The sequence below is a fragment of the Schistocerca cancellata genome, chromosome 5, assembly GCF_023864275.1.
Source record: "Schistocerca cancellata isolate TAMUIC-IGC-003103 chromosome 5, iqSchCanc2.1, whole genome shotgun sequence".
Classification (NCBI taxonomy): domain Eukaryota; kingdom Metazoa; phylum Arthropoda; class Insecta; order Orthoptera; family Acrididae; genus Schistocerca; species Schistocerca cancellata.
The window spans coordinates 3005801-3026318 of record NC_064630.1 but is presented as its reverse complement, the minus strand read 5'-3'; the positions used below and the strand labels follow the sequence as shown (position 1 = coordinate 3026318).

Below are 20518 nucleotides of genomic sequence, written 5' to 3'. Positions count from 1 at the left end.
TGCAGTGGAACATAGTGAACCAACCACATCCATGTATTCTGGTGGTCATGAGCCGCTGTGCACTGCTACAATGACTTGCTGATATTTTGATAGTGATGCTTAGCAGTTGACAGCACTTTCACATGATGAAAAGCTCAAACATTCACAAATGTGGACCTCAGTTTTAAATTGGGGAAAAAATTACTTCTGTTGCAGCTGAGACACCGTAAAAGTTAATGTACACAATTGTAGCGAGAGAGTCTGAAAGGGTTAATAAGAGGTAATGAGTGGGCAATCTATACTGATAAAGAAAAATAATAAAAGGAAAAAATCAATCCGGAAAGTCGAGAAAGCAGACAAAATTTTAGAAACTGGATAAACAGAAAGTGAAAGTCATGGGGGAAAATGTAAACTACTTAGCTTGGCAATTAATGTGACGTAAGAGATGGCAATAAAAGTCGATCAGATCGATTTGCCGAAAAACAAACGCACAAAAACATGGATGAATTACATATAAACAAGATAAGTGGATGGCGGAAAAGGAAATAGCTGTCAAATTTGTGAATAAATCAGTGAAAGACGATCGGGAGAAGACCACGCAGTGTAATGAACCATAAATTATTGTATGCAAAATTGTGAATAACAGTGGAATTGTGATGTGCAACACGAGCAAGGAAATTGGTATTAGAAAAGATGTAGGAAAGAGTGCTGATTAATCTTGGTGATACAGATAAACAAACAAATGGGTTACCACATAAGGTTGAAAACAGACGACCATTTGACAAGACAGATGACAACAAAGACTGACAATAAATAAGAAGGAGCAATCAGTCTTTCCTTCTCATCTCGTACGGTAGGTCTCTGCAGACCCGCGGTTCTGGGTGACTTTCCCAAAATCTACCCCTTTTCCTAGACCTCTCCAGTCCTTTCCCTTCACCTTTCTTCCTTCCCCTTCAACCCCTCTGCCTGAAGAAAGAGCCACTGGCTCCAAATGCTTACCAATCAGAACAGTCTTTTATGTGTGTGTTCTGTAGCCGCTTGGTGAGTAGAGTTTTTTTATCTATCCAATTAAATCATTTTATCAATAATTGATTGAATTCATTTAGTAAGTTCGACTGTCAAGAGAAATGCTCAACTAGCTCCAGCATTAGATGCTACACAAGAGCCACATGTCATGGTGTGGTGTGGTTTACCATTAAAATTCCACGAGCTTACAATCCTAGAAGTGTCAACCAACATATTTGTTCCCCTAATACAGACCTTACAGCAAGACTATAGTGGTAAAATTATAAGAGATTGAAGCTCATATGGAGACTTAACAACAGTTGTCCTTCCTGCACACTGTGTGCAGTTGGAAAAGGAGAGCAGGGAAGTGGCAGTGGTACGTGCAGAATATATGTGCAGACATAGACATTGGACTATTATCGTATAATGATAAGAATAATAAATAATACTGTTCACATCTAGTTTCCATCATCTTTCCTTTCTCTCACACTAATTGCTTCATCGCAATCGTGACAAAATGTTAGAAAAATTATTCTGCGCTGAGTTTGTTATCAGCATAGCAGGCACCTTATGGAAAAACAAACTGTTCTCAGTTGTATACCCTTACACTTACTTCAGGACAACGTCTTAATCAGCAACAAACAGGATGTCGGACACTAAGCAATGAAAACGTTATTAAATCATCAATGCATGAAAGGCAGTTAAAAATGCAAAAACAAACACCATTCAGCTTACCAAAGTTTGTGCAGCGGGCAATAATTCCAGTAATACGAGCCACTTCACTAAGGAATGGCATTGGCAATGACGGTCCAGCAGCACGCAGAACCGTACACACCATAACACTGTGACTCAGGAGAAAATGATGGATCTGTAAGTAACATTACAATGGGATTACCTACACTGAGTAATAGGTGAGTACTCTATTTGAACCATACACAGCTCAGGTAACGTTGTGTAACTAACCTGAGAACAGCAGGACTGGTTATCTGGTGTCAAGGATGTCAGTACAGAATCACACAAGTCAAGGGCTGGGAACAGAATCTGAAGGAAGCGTTGTGTAACAGATGGTAAAATATTTACATCTAGATTTGGGACACTGAAACACAAAATAGAAATCATTAGAAGAGATGAAGTTAAAGAAGTATCACTATGAAAGAAGTATGAGAATTGTTTCAGTCTTAAAATTTTAAACCAACTTCCCCTTCACCCTACCAATTAAGATTTATTTTTCCAAAGCATTTTTTTTTATTGTCAATGATTTATCAACAGTATTGCCAAAACTAGAAAAACATACAAGCAGGCAGCAACAATATCACAAAGTTATTATTATCAATGTAGTGGTAATTGTATTTCAGTATTGATTTGTACTAAAAATTCGTAATAGTTCTACTAGTGTGCAATGATGAATGGTGCCAACATAGGACCAAGCACCATAAGCAAACTGTACCAGCAAAATTTCAAATTACTTGGAAATAATGAGCAATATTACAAACAATTAACTCATTATTGCGGGATGCAGGGATGGCTATCTGTCATTGCACATACCCAGATCTAGATTATTTGACTGCTTGGGAAATTGTTTAGTTGTTTCCATGCTGTAACATGACTTCGTAGCAATGAATCTTATATTTGGTTTCTTTACTAACAATGTACTACTTATTCTACCACTGTTGTTTGTGTCTGGGCAGTGTACCCATGACAAATGGGGGACATCGCCTCGGGAGCTACAACTACATATTAAATTATTCTTACAATAAGGATGGGCTAACAGTATGTAACACTATGTCTCAAATTGTAGAAATCTTCCTTGTATGGAGCACTGGCACAGATATATTGTTCTACTGGATTCTCTCTTCCACTATTTCTTTCCCTCCATCCTCCTTTCCCAGTTCATTTCACTGGCTTTATCCTATTGGTGAGCCTGCTGCAAATATTTCCCTTTATAACATTACGTGCATGTGACCTAATCGGCTGCCCAGTGTTGATAGGAGGTAAAATGAAATTGTCGTACGGCAGAAAGCTAGCAGGCCTAGGGCTCAAGGCACGCTGCAGCAGATCTGGCCAGGTGGGGAGTCCAGGTACGAGCAGCGTCGCCGGAAATGGGTAAATACGAAAGCTGGGAATTTGGACATCGGATGTTGGACAGTTGTTCTTTGCATGGCCTTTGTGCAAGAGATGCACCAAAACTGGCAGAGTGTCCGACAAGTCGGTTGGTTGGTTTGTGGGATTGAAGGGACCAGAGTGGGATTGAAGGGACCAGACTACTAGAGTCGTCGATCCCTTTTTCCACGAACTTTAAACACCCACAAAGAATAAAAACAAACAATGGAGATGACAAGAGACGACACAGGAAAAGCAAGACACAGACAGAGACCAGACAAAAGGGATTAAAATCACACAGAGTGTGACAGTGGTTGGCCGACCATAGAAACAAAAAGGGAAAAGCCAACCACCAAGAAACGCACTAAAAACCCCAGTCTAAAATCATAGGCCAAAGACCAGACTCAACACAAAAAAAGGGACAAACACTTAGATGAAGCAATAAAAACACCCTGCACGAATAAAATTCAAAACTAAATATGCCACTGCAATGTCATCTGATAAAGGTGCAGGAAGCGTATCAGGCAGCACAAACGACTGCCTGAGAAGTGGGCATTCCGACAAGATGTGGACCACCGTCAAAGCTGACCCGCAGCGACGTAAAGGGGGGTCCTAGCGGTGCAATAAATAACTGTGCGTCATCCAGGTGTGGCCAATGTGCAGCCGGCAGAGGACAACAGAGTCCCTGCAGGAGGCTCACCAGGAGGAGCACCACACACTAGTAGCCTCCTTGATGGCCCGAAGTTTGTTAGGTGAAGGAAGGGTGCGCCATTCTTCACCCCGGGTGCGAAGAACCTCCTGTCGCAGAACTGCCCTGAGTCACTCTCTGAAAGGCCAATCTCCGAGGCCGGTGCACCGACAGCCTGTTTGGCCAACATGTCAACCCGATCATCTCCTGGGATGCCGACGTGACCTGTCGTCCACACGAAGACCAGCGAGCGGCTGCAACAGGCAAGAGTATAAAGGGACTCCCGGATAGCCATCACTAGACGAGAGCGAGGGAAACGCTGGTTGATAGCTCGTAAACCGCTCATGGAGTCACTACAGATAACGAAGGACTCACCTGAGCAGGAGCGGATATACTCTAGGGCGCGAGAGATGGCGACCAGGTGGCAGTGAAAACACTGCAGTCAGCTGGCAATGAGTGTTGTTCGTAATGATCCCCTAGAGTAAGATCATAACCGACACGACCAGCAACAATCGAACTGTCAGTATAGACGTCACAGCCTTGAAACGCGGCAAGGATTGAACGAAAGCGGCAGCGGAGAGCCTCAGGTGGGACGGAGTTCTTTGGGCCCTGTGCCAAATCGAGCCGAAGACATGGGCGGGGCACGCACCAGGGGGGTATACACAGAAGGGACTGGAAAAGAGGTGGAAGAGGGAAAACTTCGAGCCCAGAGAGAAGAGTTCTGACGCAAACCGCGACCGTACACCCTGACCGGGGCCGCCGTTCCGGAAGACGGACGACCGACTGAGGGAACAGGACGATAATTGGGATGCGCGAGCAAGCTACAAACGTGTGTGGCATAAGCGGCCAGTAATCGTTGGCGCCGGAAACGCAATGGAGGGACGCCTGCCTCCACAAGTCTGCTGTTGACAGGACTTGTCAGGAAAGCTCCAGTGGCGAGTCGGATCCCACTGTGAAGGAAGGGGTCCAGCAACCGCAATGCGGAACGAGTTGCCGAACCATAAGCCAGGCTCCCATAATCTAGATGGGACTGAGTTAAAGCCTGGTACAGCTGTAGAACGGTAGACCGATCGGCACCCCAGCTGATATGAATCAAGCAACGAAGAACATTAAGATGCCACCAGCACGTCCATTTAAGCTGCCGAATATGAGGCAGCCAAGTCAACTGGGTATCAAAAACCAATCTCAAAAACTGATGCGTCTCCACCACAGCAAGAGGTGCGCCGTCAAGATAAAGCTGTGCTTCAGGGTGAACAGTTCGTTGCTGGCAGAAATGCATAACGCAGGTCTTGGCAGTCGAAAACTGGAAGCCATGCGCTACAGCCCAAGACTGCGCCTTGCGGATAGCACCCTGCAGCTGCCGTTCAGCAGCTGCAATGCCAGTGGAGCTAAAGTATAGGCAGAAGTCGTCAGCATACAAGGAAGCTGAGACAGACATTCCCACCACCACAGCGAGCCCATTAATTGCAATTAAAAAGAGGCAGACACTTAAGACAGATCCTTGTGGGACCCCATTCTCCTGAACTTAGAACTATGGTAGGCCGCAACTTGCATGCAGAAGGAACGAAGCGACAGAAAATTTTGTATGAAAATCGGGAGTGGACCCTGAAGAGGTGTGATTTTGCCATGTTGTATTGTATGCCTTCCGCATGTCACAAAAGATGGCAACCGGATGTTGATGGCGGGCAAAAGCTGTACGGATGGCAGACTCCAGGCACACCAGATTATGGGCGGAAGAGCGGCCCTTACGGAACCCACCCTGAGACAGAGCCAGAAGGCCCCGAGACTCAAATAGCCAACTCAACCTCTGGCTCACCATGCGATCGAGGAACTTGCTCAGAACGTTGGTGAGGCTAATGGGGCGGTAGCTGTCCATCTCCAGTGGGTTCTTGCCAGATTTCAACACAGGGATTACGATGCTTTTCCGCCACTGCGACGGGAACTCACCCTCAACCCAGATACGGTTGAAAAGGTCTGTCTAGGAGGTGTCGCTGGCAGTCCACCGAGAGGTGTTCGAGCATCTGACAGTGGATGTGATCTGGTCCAGGAGCCATATCAGGGCAAGCGGCTAGGGCACTTTGGAATTCCCACTCACTGAAAGGAGCATTGTACGATTCAGGGTGGTGTGTGTGAAATGAAAGGCTCCGACGTCCCAACTGCTCTTTCAGGGAGCAGAAGGCTAGTGGGTATTTCGTAGAAGTGGAACTCTGAGCAAAATGCTCCACTAAGTGGTTTCCAATTGTGTCAAGAGTCAGTACAGACTGCTCCATTCAGTGAAACCGCAAGTACGCTGAAGGGGGTCCGGTAGCCATAGAGTCTCTTAATCCTGGCCCAAACCAGCGATGGAGAGGTGCGGAGACCAATGGTGGAGACATACTGTTCCCAGCACTCCTGCTTGAGTTGGCGAACGAGGCGGCGGGCTCGTGCACGGGGCCGTTTAATAAAGGCAATGAGGTGTACCAATGAAGGATGCCACTTGTGACACTGGAGTGCCTGCCTACAATCTCGGGCGACCACCAAGGCACAGTCCTCCGCTGAGGGGACCCAGAAGAACAGGGAATGGTAGCTTCTGCGGCAGTAATGATGCCAGTGGTGACCGAGTGAACCACCACATCGATGGCGTCATTGGAAAGAGGCTCATTAGTGGCAATGGAGCTGAACAAGTCCCAGTCAGCCTTATTCATAGCCCATTGCCACAGAAGAGTGGCACTGTGGCAGTGACAGAAAGTGGTCACTACCAAACAAGTCATCATGCACACTCCATTGGACAGATGGTAATAGGCTAGGGCTGCAGATCAAAAGGTCGATGGCTGAGTACGTGCCGTGCGCCACACTAAAATGTGTGAAAGTACCATTATTTAGAAGAGAAAAGTCAAGGTGTGCTAATACTTGCTCAGCGATGCTGTCTCGGCCTGTTGCCACCAATCCACCCCACAGATGGTTATGGGCATTGAAGTCGTCCAGTAACAGAAAAGGTGGCGGCAATTGGGCTATCTGTGCAGCCAGAACATGCTGCGGGACATCACCATCCAGTGGAAGATAGAGACTCCAGACAGTAACAGCCGAGGCGTCCACACCCAAATAGCAACTGCCTCTATAGAGGGACAGACTCGCTGCAAAGGGAGTGAAGGACATAGATACAGATGCCACCAGATATCCTCTCATAAGCTGCCCGGTTCTTATAATAATCCCGATAGCCACAGAGGGCGGGGGTTGGCACCGCCGGAAACCAAGTTTCCTGAAGACCAATGCAGAGTAAAGGGTGAAGGCTGAGAAGTTGTTGAAGCTCAGCAAGATGGTGGAAAAAACCACTGCAGTTCCACTGGAGGATGACATTGTCCATGGCTGAGAAAGGCACGAAGGGACTGAGCGGGTAGATTATGCCGCTGGGTCACCTGCTGCCACCGACTGAGTACCTATGGGAACGAAATCCATCATGTCTGAGCGACCAACAAGATCTAGGTCCTCAGCGGACGCCAGAATCTCCACCTCATCCTCAGACGCAGAGTTGGTAGGTAACGATGATAGTGGGGGTACCACCGCAGTTTCTTTCTTCTTATAGGTCTTCGGTTTTGATTTCTCGCACTGTTCCTTGGGTTGATCTAGCTGGGAGGGCTTCTTTGATTCAGTCTCCGGGACTGAAGAAGACCGCGAAGCCCTATGACCAGCTACCTGGGGCTTCTTCAGCCAATGGCGGGTTTCTGGTTTGCCACTGGTAGGAATCTGGGAAGGGAGAGACCCAAGGGACCCCTTCCTAGTGAGAGGAGCCGAAGAAAACTTATGCTTCTCTGGCTTAGAAGTAGGGATGGATGTCCCCGATGGGAGGGAGGGAGGGGGGGGGGGGGGTGTTTGCTGTTAACAAGCTAGGCAGTGCGGGAGCAACAGAGAGTGAAGTGCTCCCCACAATGAAGGGGGCAGGTGTGGTCTTCCGGCTCTGAGAGCTGACTGCATGGGGAGCAATGGATGGAGCTGTAACAGGAGTGACAATGGCGGCGTAAGATGTCGCCATGCGCACGGGATGAAGCTGTTCATATTTCCATTTAGCCTCAGTGTAGGTCATTCGGTCCAGTGTCTTGTATTCTATTATTTTCCTTTCCTTCTGTAGAATCTTACAGCCCAGCGAGCAAGGGGGATGGTGTTCTCTGCAGTTAACACATACAGGAGGCAGGGCACATGGAGTATCGGAATGGGACGGACGACCACAATCTCGACATACGAGGCAGGAAGACGTATGTCTGAACTTCCAACACTTGAAGAACTGCATCGGGGGTGGGCTATATGGCTTGACATCACAACGGTAGACCATCACCTTCACCTTCTCGGGTAATGTGTCACCCTCGAAGGCCAAGATGAAGGCACCGGTGGCAACCTGATAGTCCCTCAGATCCTGGTGGACGTGCTGGACGAAATGGACACCTCGTTGCGCTAAGTTTGCGCGCAGCTTGTCATCTGACTGTAAAAGAAGATCCCTGTGGAAGATAATGCCGTGGACCATATTTAAGATTTTATGGGGCATGATAGTAACAGAAACATCTGGCTGCCGTGCTGGATATTAGGTGCAAGGAAGTCCACGGTCGTCTTCTCCGCAGAAAGCAACACTGCACAGTACATGGTGGAAATCACACCCAGGAATGTATTCTCGCCCAAGAGATGGGAAACGAGCGGGACTGCAATGCGACGACGAGTGGAAATATGGAGGTCAAACCCGAGAGGGGACCATCACATAAGGGCTAAAACATTTGAGACTCCTTTTAGTCGCCTCTTACGACAGGCAGGAATACCGCGGGCCTATTTTTAGCCCCGAACCCGCATGGGGGGTCGGACGAGTCGTAAGACAGCTTCTTACAGTTCTTTGAGAATCTATAATAATTTACAGTCACATATTAAAATAAATCTGAATACATTTGTGATCTCAGAAAAATTAGGCACATCCAATAATACAAACTAGTAAACATGTAAGAAGAATGTCTATGTGGAATTTCAGTTTGTCAACTTCAAATCCTTATTTCCGCGTAAACCTGCTTCCGAGTTACAGCAGACTACTCATTAGATAATTTGAGACACAACTTCATAGGCCACATGTAGAGTATTTTACCAAGTGTAGTTAGTGCCTCAGAACCCAGTGGATTAAGTGAATGTTCCGTGCTCTTGAAGCAAAAGTCACAGTGTCAAAATCTATTATGCAGCAAAATAGATAACAGCAGACATTTTGGAATACTAATATTGCAGAAGAACAAAGAATGTGATCAACAAGCTGAGAGAAACTAATGATAATACCCACAGAGATTAAGATCCAAGAATCATTCATTTGAACACATGCATCACAACTGCAGACAGAAAGTGTATCCTTCCTCAGAATATGAACAGGCCAATGAATTACAAGAGGGGAAGCTACAAATACTGAAAGTTCATAAAAGAAAGACTCATAAACAAAACATGCATCCTTTTGTTATAAATAGCATTTCTTCTTTAATAGTGAAGAGAATTTCAATAGGAAGGTTGCAACCTCAACACAAAAGAACTTGTCCAGTGCCAACAAGTCAACAGATTAAAAAAAAAAAAAAATATCAGGACAGAGCTCAAGGACAAAAACAGAGGTGCACTAATATGACTACTAGTTCCTTTGTGAGATCTTTTTTTCATGAGTAAGCATTTAATCTTCCACAGAAACCAAAATAGTGTCGTATAAGTAAAACGAACATGAAAGCAGTTACAACCGTCACACGTTACATATTTCACATGCGAAAAAATAACACTAAATATTGTGTGTTTTCTTTGTTTCATGACAACCAGGAGTGAGCTCCGTACATTTATTCCACGGGTATCAAGAATGTTTTAGAACTCTGGCTTTAAATTATAGACTTGGTAACAGAGCAAGTATGACACCTGAAAAGGTGAATGTGTGTGAAAAATTTGATTATTTTTAAGCACATAGTTCACCTTCTCTGCTGCATTAAAGAATAGCTTGGTTTACGCTGATATGATTATTTCAGACACATTTTAACTTACCGGTAGTTGCTGTAAGAAAACAAAATAATTTAATGATAAAGTTTGGTATTATGGTACCCCATCAGAATTTCTGTTATTACGAAACTTGAGGTAATTTGCCCTGCCTCTCCTTCTTAAACTGGACTGTGTTATGTCTGCTTTCTGTACCATACAAAAAAAATCTACTTGTGATGTACCTCAATAACGTTAACTGAAACAACTTAAGCTTCATGTGAAATGTATGAAGAAATGATCTTTTGTGTCTTTTGTGATGATTGCAAGAATACTCACTTGTTAATTGTTTGTGATGAGTACAACAATCAATACTACTTAAATGGATTTATCAGTGAACTTCTCTCTCCTGAGACAGTAGAAAAAATTGTGTATAAAACAGAATTTTTGCAATCATTCTTGGTATTCAGAGAATAAAACAGCTTGGAAACCAAGAGTCTGTCATAAATGGGAATTTTTGCCTCTGTTGAGCTATATAAACTTTGTCTTTAATTTCCATGTATATTGTTTATTCTTGTTCACAGGCAGGTGTTCTGAATATTAAATGCGTGTGTTGGTGTAATATAAGGTTTCTTGTGTGCTACTTCAAACCGTGATTGATTTACTGAATATTTTAAAAAACAGGTTATGGGCCCAGTCTGCCTAGTCTGTGCAGTAAATATAGTTTGCTTAATATATTTAAAAAGAAAGATGATGAGACTTACCAAACAAAAGCGCTGGCAGGTCGATAGACACACAAACAAACACAAGCATACACACAAAAATCTAGCTTTCGCAACCAACGGTTGCCTCGTCAGGAAAGAGGGAAGGAGAAGGAAAGACAAAAGGATATGGGTTTTAAGGGAGAGGGTAAGGAGTCATTCCAATCCCGGGAGCGGAAAGACTTACCTTAGGGGGAAAAAAGGACAGGTATACACTCGCGCACACACACACACATATCCATCCGCATATACACAGACACAAGCAGACAGTTTGCTTAATATATAGACATAAGTTCAGCAGTCTATTTGAAGCTAGAATTATGGCATTAGATTTTATCATCACTTATAGAGAAAAACTGAAAGGAAGACTGAGCAACAATATGTGTCAGTTTGCAAATGGAAACACTTCTTCACTATGAAAAGCTACAAGGGTGCATCTCAACTGAAGTGAGTGACATGTTGAAAATGTGTGATGCTAGAGCAAAAATAATATTGTGAGTCGATACAGCAATTTAAGTGCACCTGCAGAACATGACAACTGCAAAAGGAGCCTCTGATAAATTAAAATGGTTTTATGAAGACTCACGACTTTACAGGAGAAATGATTTGCTGACGACATACTTAACAACTCAACTGAAAAACAGTACATCAGTAGAAGAATATGCATCCAAAATAATTTCCATTTCTAATAAGTTAAATGGTCTGAATTTTAAAGTGAAAGACAAAAAGGTAGGATGCATTTTATTGGCAGGGCTACAGGATGGCTACAAATCAATGATTATGAGTCTATATAATTTCAGTATACCAATAACTAGAGACACTGTTACAACTAAGTAGTTGTTGGGAGTGGAGGACAAAAAGCACTGCTACTCTATAAATAGTGATGCAGTTTTTCAGGTGAACAAGATGCTATAATTGTAATAAGTAGGGTTATATTGCAAGAAACTGTTGCAGCAAAAACAAAGGAAGCAGCAAGTCATCAGAAGGGACTTCAAATTACAAGACGTTCTTCATTACAGCAGGTAAGCCATAAATAATAACTGGTAAACTGACTCTGATGCTTCAGCACGTGTCTAAACTCCTGGGTGGAATGAATTCATGGAAATCAATGTTAACTTCACAATCGATAGCAGGGAATAATGACAATTTACCCACTAGAGGAATTGGTGAGACACACACTGATGGACATATTGGTAGAAAAAAAGACAGAACTTGAAGTAACAGATCATTCAAAATAATGACGATATAACGGTGCTTTAAAAGGGAAGCCCAAAATTAAACAAGACAAATCAGAAATAGTTTAATCTGAACCTACTGTTGACGACGATTCAAGATGTATTTTACCTGATCAAAGAGGTTCAGAAGATTCACATTCAACAGTCACAAAAACTGTGCTCCTCACAGCAAAGTCAAACACTTAGAAAATTATCAAGTTTTCCAAAACCAATCAAGATGAATGATTATGTGATCTGTTACTCTACAGACAGAGAATTCAGATTGGTTTACAAAATAACTGATTGCACAGTTAGCTTCAGACAATTACAGAAGAATTATAGCCACATGTTGAAAATCGGACATGGGAAAAGGCAATAGGCACACAAAACAGATTTTCACGACCAAAAAGAATTTTCAAGAACATATTTTCAGATACAAAGAACAGCTAATGGTTAAATGATGTGCACAAAGGTTTTAAACTATGACGAGACACGTGCCTTAGTAATCCGCAATAATTCATTACAGTGTCTGCTTGTTTGGCTACCACATATGACCTAGACATAAATCACTTTAACTCTAAAACAGCATTCCTACAAGGTGATTTAAAGGAGGAGATTTATATCAAAATCCCAGATCGATGTTAACACTTGAACTGTGAAGGACAACTGTATCATGTTTACGGATTAAAACATGGCAGTCGCAACAGATTCATTAAGATAAACAAAAAAACTCTTAAATTTGAACTTTACGAGAAGTACAGCAGATTCGTGTGTTTATCAAAAGAATAATATAAATACCATATTAAGTGTTACCATTTATGACGGCGACATGTGAATTTCAGTAAGAGCCCAAAAGAGAAGGAAAGCTTCAAAAACGAAACTCAAAGAGCAATTTAAACCAAAAATGCTAGGAGAAGTGTTAAATTGCTTGGGCATCTGAATCACAGGAGAGCACAAAAGGAGACTATTACAGATGGTTCAGTCTAGAACAAATATTAAACAAATACAACATGAAGGATTGTAATCCAGCAATGCATGTACACAACAACCAAGCACTTACCCAAGATATCAGCCCTGAGACAGACAAAGAGAGAAAATTCATGAGGAATGTTCACTACAGAGAAGCTATAAACAGTTTCATGTATGTGAAGTTGGGAACCAGACTTGACTTCACGTGTGCAGTCACAGTTGTAAGACACTTCAAGTAAGATCCGGGCATGCCTTACTTGCAGGCAGTTAAAAAATCCGTGAGGTACTCTAACAGGACTATGGATTTGAAGCTGCCATTTTCTGGGGAAGAGAACTGGAATGTCACAGGATATAGTGATGCAGACCGGGCAGGAGACGAGGACAGGCAGTCAGTCATTGGTTTTCTTTTTAAATCACAAGGCGCTGTTATTTCCTGGAGCACCAACAAACAACTCAAAATAGCTTTATCAGTTACTGAAGCTGAATATATGGCCTATGGCCCTGGCCACAGCATGACAAAAGAGACTCTGGCTGAAGAGGTCAAAACTGGAAATCTTTCCATGCTCCAAAAATGAGCCCATTAAACTTTATTGTGATAACAAAGGTGCATTTGATTTGTCCAAAAGAGGTTTGCATTTGCTGGTATGTTAACTCAGTCACTCACAAGTATGACATCAGCAAGTGATAAAGGAATGTGGACTGATAGTACGAGGTTTTTAAGTGGGAGTGTTATAAATGAGAATCAATGCTTTTGCTAAGATATATGTTCTTTGTGATTAATTTCTATTTATGTTCTTTATTCTTGTTCATATGTATGTGTTCTGAATGTTACGTGTGAATTAGTTGCAATAAAATGTTTACTCTGTGCTGCTTCAAACTATGGTCGCTTTTCTTAACCAAGTCTCAAACGTGGTAAGGAATTCTAGAAAATTACAAGCTATGTTTAACACAGTTTCCCACGGGTTACCCTGTTTGTGAAAGGAAACTGTTCAACAAAGTCCTTTATTTGCATGGGCAACACAAGCAACAAGTCTCTTGATAAATTCCAAATCCAAATAAAGTTATAATAAATACACAAACACTGTGTGGAACACTTCTACACTTTTCAGTGTTACACCTGAAGATAATCTGCAGTGCAGATTGAAGACGGTAGTCAGTAATGAAAGAAGTGATCCAGGTGGGGTTTGTTTATTTGTTATAACAACAGAGATTACTGTGTCAATTAACAAATAAAACTGTCAACAGTACACAACATTTAAAATAAGCACTCTACACTGTGTCAATTCATTACATATGTGTTGAAATAATGACCTCTCCATTTGTTAAACAGTAACCTTAATGAAATGTTGTGGTAATGTTCACTGCACAATCAATTTCCATGTGTGTTGCATACATTAAGGGGCAATTACTTACCTCTGTCTAATATCTGGGTGCCTATCAAATATACTCATGGACGACAGACAGCCCATTAAACCGTGTTCCAACAGCATCTCTGCTCCAGAATGTGAAGCAGCAACACGGCAAAGCATGGCCTGATCCAGATGTAAATGATATCATTAGGACACAATGAAAATTAACCATGTGAACTATTTAACAATAATTACTAGCTCAATAGAGTAATGAAGTCTTACCATTTTAGATTCATAAACATACAATGCTGAAACTGAGCTAGGAACTGGCTCTAAAACAGCCACAAGTTTTTCATCTGCATCAAGAAGGCTATCGATAATATACTTTAGGTAACCACGAGATGACAAATATGCAATCCAATTAGTGTGAGGGTCTAACTCAATCAGAAGCCCAATGCAAGACAATGCCAGCATCTAAAATTAGAAAGGGCAGTTCGTCAATATACATGAAACATTCATTAAATAATATATAATTATAAGAAAGCATCTCACCTTGCAAATGTCATGCCCTCCAGTGCAGTCGTGGCATAGTACATCAATCAGACTTTCACCGAAACTTCTAACAATGTTAAGGCACGATGCATGCTGTGGTCCAGCATCTGTGCCAAAGGAACGATATTTTGAGCTGTCCAATCTGCTTATAAACATGCTTCCTTCAGATGGTTCTTCATCTTCATAACTTTCAACACCATTCTGACATGTCATATGAAGGAAGTTCAACAGAGCAGCATATAAATTAGCTCTCAGCCCTTGTAATTTTGCACCTGAATGAAGAACAAAAACATCTCAAAATCACATTAATAAGGCAGTTAATTCTAATACTATGTACACTAACAACTGTCAAAATTGTAAAAACAGAATTGATGTGTAATATAAATGAACTTTATACCATTAATTAGCTACATAATACACATTTTATTAGGACTGCAAAACTGTACATGTGCTGTGGTAATACAACTTCATTTTGGTATGAAGCTCTCTCGTACAGTTATTATAATTTACAGGCAGTCTATATACAAGAAAACAAAGGACAAACGGAGGTCACTCGAGGACAGTGACAAGTAAGTTTCCGGACAACAGTATCACATACATGTAGATTGAGCAACATCTGGATGTACAGGATAGGGAGGCAGTAGAAGCTTCGTTCTTTCAAGAATGATCATACATTACTCGACCCAAGTTACTGGAGCTTGTTCTGATGAAATATGACATTGAGTTCCCCGAAAGAAGAACCACAGACTCTAAATTCACCTCTGTTTCAGAGTTGTTGCTGAGACTGTCACCAATATGTGGGAAGATGATGATGATGATGATGATGATGATGATTTTGGTTGAGGGGGTGCTTGACATCATGATCATGCAAATCTCATGGGTGGGGACGAAGGTTGTCCCCACATGCGGAGCAGTTTATAATGTATTAAAGTCTGCCGCCCTTCCCCACCAATTTGGGTTGAGGCCTGACAGTTCACAAAATTTCACCACCCGTGTAACACTGATATCGGTATCTGAGAGGATGGTGGGCAGATGTCCATGGTGACTGAGCACTGTCCTAATATCAGTATATAGGACACACACAGTTACAATATGCTGAACTGAAAGCAGCACACCACAAACTTCACAGAGTGGTGGATCCTCCTGCCAGAGGAGGAAGCCACATTTGAAAGGGCTATGACCGATGCACAGCCCGGTAAGCAGAACCTCCTTCCAGGGGTGAGGCTGACACGAAGTCCGCCAAGCCTCTGTGGTCGATTTGAACGACCGCAGTTTGTTGTCTATCACCTGCAAGCATTCAACCTGTCATTGACACACGATGCATATAGCAGAAAATGAGATGAGGGCATGCAACAGGATGGGACATTGATGGAGAGCACTATCCCAATGTGCTTCCTTGGCAGCTTTGTCGGCCATATCGTTGCCCTGTATCCCAATGCGGCCAGGTACCCAGCAGAAGATCACCTCCTTGCCACGGTGTTTGAGCCATTGTAAGGAGTCATGGATGAGCTGAATCAGTGGGTCTGCTGGATACATTTGGTGAAATGCTTGCAGTGCAATAAGAGAGTCGGAAAAGACAAGAAACCTTGTACAGTGAGGTCTGTGAACCCTCTCCAGTGTCATCAGCATGCCATATAACTCCCCATCATAAACTGTAAAGTATTCTACAAGACACACTTTAAAAACCCTATCAGGGAAATCACCAGAACAACTGAGAGCATTCGTCTGCTGGGACCCATCTGTATAAATAATAATAAAACTGTGGTACATAGTTAAAATAGACGAAAACATAGTTGTAAAAACAAAATCTGGAGTACAAGTTTTCTTGTGCTGTGTCAAGCTTAGAATCATTTTTGACCTCTGAAGACACCAAGGCAGCAATGTGTTCCATTCCTGAGTGTATAATTTGATGTCTGACAGATCCAGATCCTTGAGACAGTCTGTAGCACGTATACCAAATGGCTTGGTCGCTTGGGGCTGATTCCTGAACAGCCATTCAAAGGTGGGTTGGACCACTGAACTAAATGCCAATGACTGAGGTGACACTGAGATTTTCAGCGCCTGTCGAGCCAAAAGGATACGTCGCTGAACCCAGATTGGTGGTTCACCAACCTCTCCACACAGACTCTGAACTGGGCTGGTCTGAAAGGTTCCAGTCAATATCCAAATGTCCTCATGGTGAACAGCATCCAACATCCTGAGGTAGGAAGGACGGGCTGATCCACAGACCATGCTGCTATAATCTAAGTGTGATTGAACAAATGCCCTATAAAACTGCAGGAGACGGGACCTGTCAGCTCCCCATGTTTTTCCACCAAGGCATTTCAAAATATTCAATGACTGGAAGCCCTTTGTTCATAGGTCTTTCAGGTGTGGGACCCAAGTTAATTTTGAGTCAAATAAAAACTCCAAAAAGTGCACAGTGTTTTGAAAATGTAAAATATTGTCCCCCATTGTGAGCACTGGTTGGTTAAAACTCTGAAGAGCACAGTTAAAATTGAAACATGTAGTCTTCTCTGGTGAGAATTGAAAACCAGTTGTCTGGGCCCAGGTTTCCAGCCTCTTAATGTTTAGCTGTAGCTGCCTCATTGTCGTCGTAAGATCAGAGGAAGATCAGAAGATTGCAAAGACATCCACAAACAAACAGCTTTTAACAGGGCTCCCAACTGCACAGGAAATGCCATTGATTGCGATGGTAGATAATGTGACACTGAGGGCACTGCCCTGGGGCACCCCATTCTCCTGAACAAAGCAACGAACATGGCATCACCAATGCCGTAACAAAAACGCCAGGTCTCGAGAAAGGATTGGATCATAAGCGGCAGACGTCCACGTAGTCCCCATTCATGAAGTTGAAGAAGGATGTTGGACCTCAAAGTAGTGTCGTATGCTTTTTTGAGGTAAAAAAACATAGAAACCAAATGGGTTCAGTGTAAGAAAAACTGCTGTATCATGTTCTCCAGTAGACTTAAATTGTCAAGGGTGAAACCGTAGCACGTGAAACCACACTGGGAGCGGCTCAGGTGACCTCGGGATTCAAGCAGCTAAACGAGGCGGCAGTTGACCATGCGTTCGAGAATCTTACACATACAACTGGTAAGGGTGACATTCCGATACCTGTTCGGGGTGCTACCATCCTTGCCTGGTTTCCAGAATGGAATTAATATTGCCTCCTTCCAAGTTGTGGGGTACTGCTCACCAAACCAGATCTGACTGAAACGAGGGCTGTACTTTCGCTACAGGTCACAGATGACGAAGCATGGCGTAATGGATCTCATCAGGTTCTGGAGCAGTGTCTCTGGCTGCAGCAAAGCTGATTCCAGTCCTCATTATCTGAAAAGAAATTGAGCTTCCTCATCCCTGCAGTCCTACAGAACACCTGAAAAGCGGGGGGTCGTCTGGATGACGTAGTAACAGTAAAGAGGTGTTCAGCTAAAACCTGAGCCATGTCTTGTGGTGTGTCCACCAAGACCCCATTATTTGACAAGGCCGTAAGGGGACATGTACCACCATTGCCTGAAATCCATCTTATTGATTCCCAAACTTGTGCAGTGGAAGTGGACCGATTATAGAAAGTCGTGAATTCCCTCCAGGAAGCCTTCTTCCATTGCTTGATCAATCGCCTTGCATGTGCTTTTGCAGACATGAAGATTGTCTGTATTTGGACAATGTTTGAAGTTCCACAGAGCTGTTCATCTGTCCCCGATTGTCAACTGACAGTCGCCATTCCACGAAGGTACAGGCCATTGTCTGAGGTGGTTACCAGAGATGGGAATGGACTCTGCAGCAGCCCGTCGGATCTCGCAAGTGATATGGGACACCGTCTCCTGTGCACAATCCTTTTGGTTCAAAAATAGCCTGTCAACTGTACCGAACCATTTTGCCCTTTGTACCATCCACCTGCGTGGTCTCCTGTTGGCCACTGGCATAGTCGGCAGATGGATCCACACTGGGAAGTGGTCACTAGGATGTAAACCTGGAGCTAATTCCCACTGAACTGTGTCTGCAATAGCTGGGGAACAAAAACAAAGGTCAATGGCGGAAAAAGACCCTGCAGCTGTGGAAAAGTGAGTCATCTGAAATGAGTTCAGAAGGCAGATATCCTCAGAACGGACGAGTCGCTCGATCGTCTGACCCCTGGAGCAAGTGGTAGCCGAGCCCCACAGCATATTGTGTGCATTGAAGTCCCCCCACAAGGAGGAATGGGTGTGGGAGTGCCCGGAAGAGTTCCGCCAGTGCATCTACATCCAAAGCATCATTAGGGGGCAGGTACAAAGAATGCACTGTGATATTGAAGGGTGCGAGAACTTTCACTTGCTTGCACGGTCGTGGTAAGAGGAACAGGAGAGAAGTGGCATCTGTCATCAAGGAAAATAGACACTCCACCTTTAGCCCTGTCACCAGAAGTATTGTCCTTCCTGTATGATGCACAGTCACCCTGTAATGCAGGTGTGGCGGTGACTTTAAAATGTGTTTCTTGTAAGCAGATGCAGAAAAGTTTCTCCCGTACCAGTAGCTGCAATTCTTCTAAATGTGAGCGATATCCATTCAAATTCCACTGCAACACAGATGTTCCTGTGGAAGCCATCGATTAGCGACAGTTGTCCTTTCCTTTCTCCCTCGCAGGCAGTGCTTTACCGGGGAGGTCAGATGGAACGTTAGCCGGTTCCTTCAATTGGAAGTCCATATCTTCATGAGTATAATCCCCGTCAGAGAGGGAGAGAGCTCCAGAATTGTCACACATAGCATTACCATTACATCCCATAGTGGTATGGCCAAATCTTTGACATTTTTAGCATCCCATTTGGTTAGGTACAAACGTGGGAACCTTAAGGCAGATATAGCCTGCAAGGATATGTTAAGGTCATTCTGGAGTACTAAACGTTTGTATAAATGTTGCTGATTTGTCCAATTTGCCATTGACTCTCCTCATATAATCCAGCACTTCCGCGACACCCATATTTTTCCATCCTTCATGTGACTCCGCAGGGCCGACCTCTATTATATTGGACTAAAGTTAAGGGTGTTATGCAACTCAGCCTTGACACTTTTCAGAGACCCAGCAATATCTTCCAATGCCTTGTGAATATAGAAACGGGAGATCTACTCAAAGGTTCCCCCTGTTCGCTTGATTCCAGGGAAAGTGTTATAGCACAGTAATGCTCTGTTACTACGATTCTGAGATAACTTTGAGAGGACTGACCAACTGAGCTCTCTTTGAGGAGTGGGTGTAGGTACTACCTGACGGTACACCCGTCCCATCAGGAGTAGTAGTTTGATGAGACCATTCCGTAGGGATCCCACGAGACACTAGGGACACAACCGTCAACCCAGGCAGAGCTGTGCCACACGGTGGTCGCTGAAATATGCCCAGAGCTCACACGGTGACAGGGCTGGTGGCGCTTACCAGTTCCCAGCTCGGGAACCCTGGGGTTGCCGAGCCCGTACACAGTAAACGAATGCTGAGCCCCTGAGGGAAATATATGGAAGACAATTTATCTAATGGTGTCTGAGATCAGCATTCAAGGCTTTGACTAATATACTACTCAACAATGCAGGCTGTCACTGTGGTAGTGTGTCACGTGTATGTGAAATATCAGTGCGGCCATATGTGTGTGGATAACAGTTGTGTGGACTTCTATTTGAGAAGAACGACTTTGTGCAAAAGCTTAAAAATAATTCTACCCTTTTCACTGTGTCTGTCTGCGTCTCAACTGCTCCTCTGTGTGGTGAGCCGGAATGTATCCTTTCTGTAGAGTTTTTAATTATCAGTGTGAGATAGACTGAAGTGATAATCAACTGATAAAAACTATTTTGCAATGCCATAGACACCATTCATGTACTCACAGCAGTGTTGTGTGTCGCAAAGTACAGCTTGTTGTACTGATATACTATCTTTGTATGTCTGATGTTTTACTATCTCTGTTGCTTCTGATCAGCAAAAGGTCATTTACTCTCTGC

General features: G+C 43.4%; 1 protein-coding gene across 1 annotated transcript in view; it reads right to left on the bottom strand.

Moving 5' to 3' along the window:
- The window catches only part of LOC126187706 (nuclear pore complex protein Nup205), a 277609-nt gene that overhangs the window by 24051 nt on the left and 233040 nt on the right, over positions 1–20518 (bottom strand). The window contains exons 25-29 of the mRNA XM_049928949.1: positions 14558–14829; positions 14288–14479; positions 14070–14188; positions 1948–2080; positions 1720–1852 (exon numbers count right to left, since the gene is read on the bottom strand). Coding sequence (XP_049784906.1) covers positions 1720–1852; positions 1948–2080; positions 14070–14188; positions 14288–14479; positions 14558–14829 — 849 coding nt within the window. The remainder of the gene's footprint in view (positions 1–1719; positions 1853–1947; positions 2081–14069; positions 14189–14287; positions 14480–14557; positions 14830–20518) is intronic.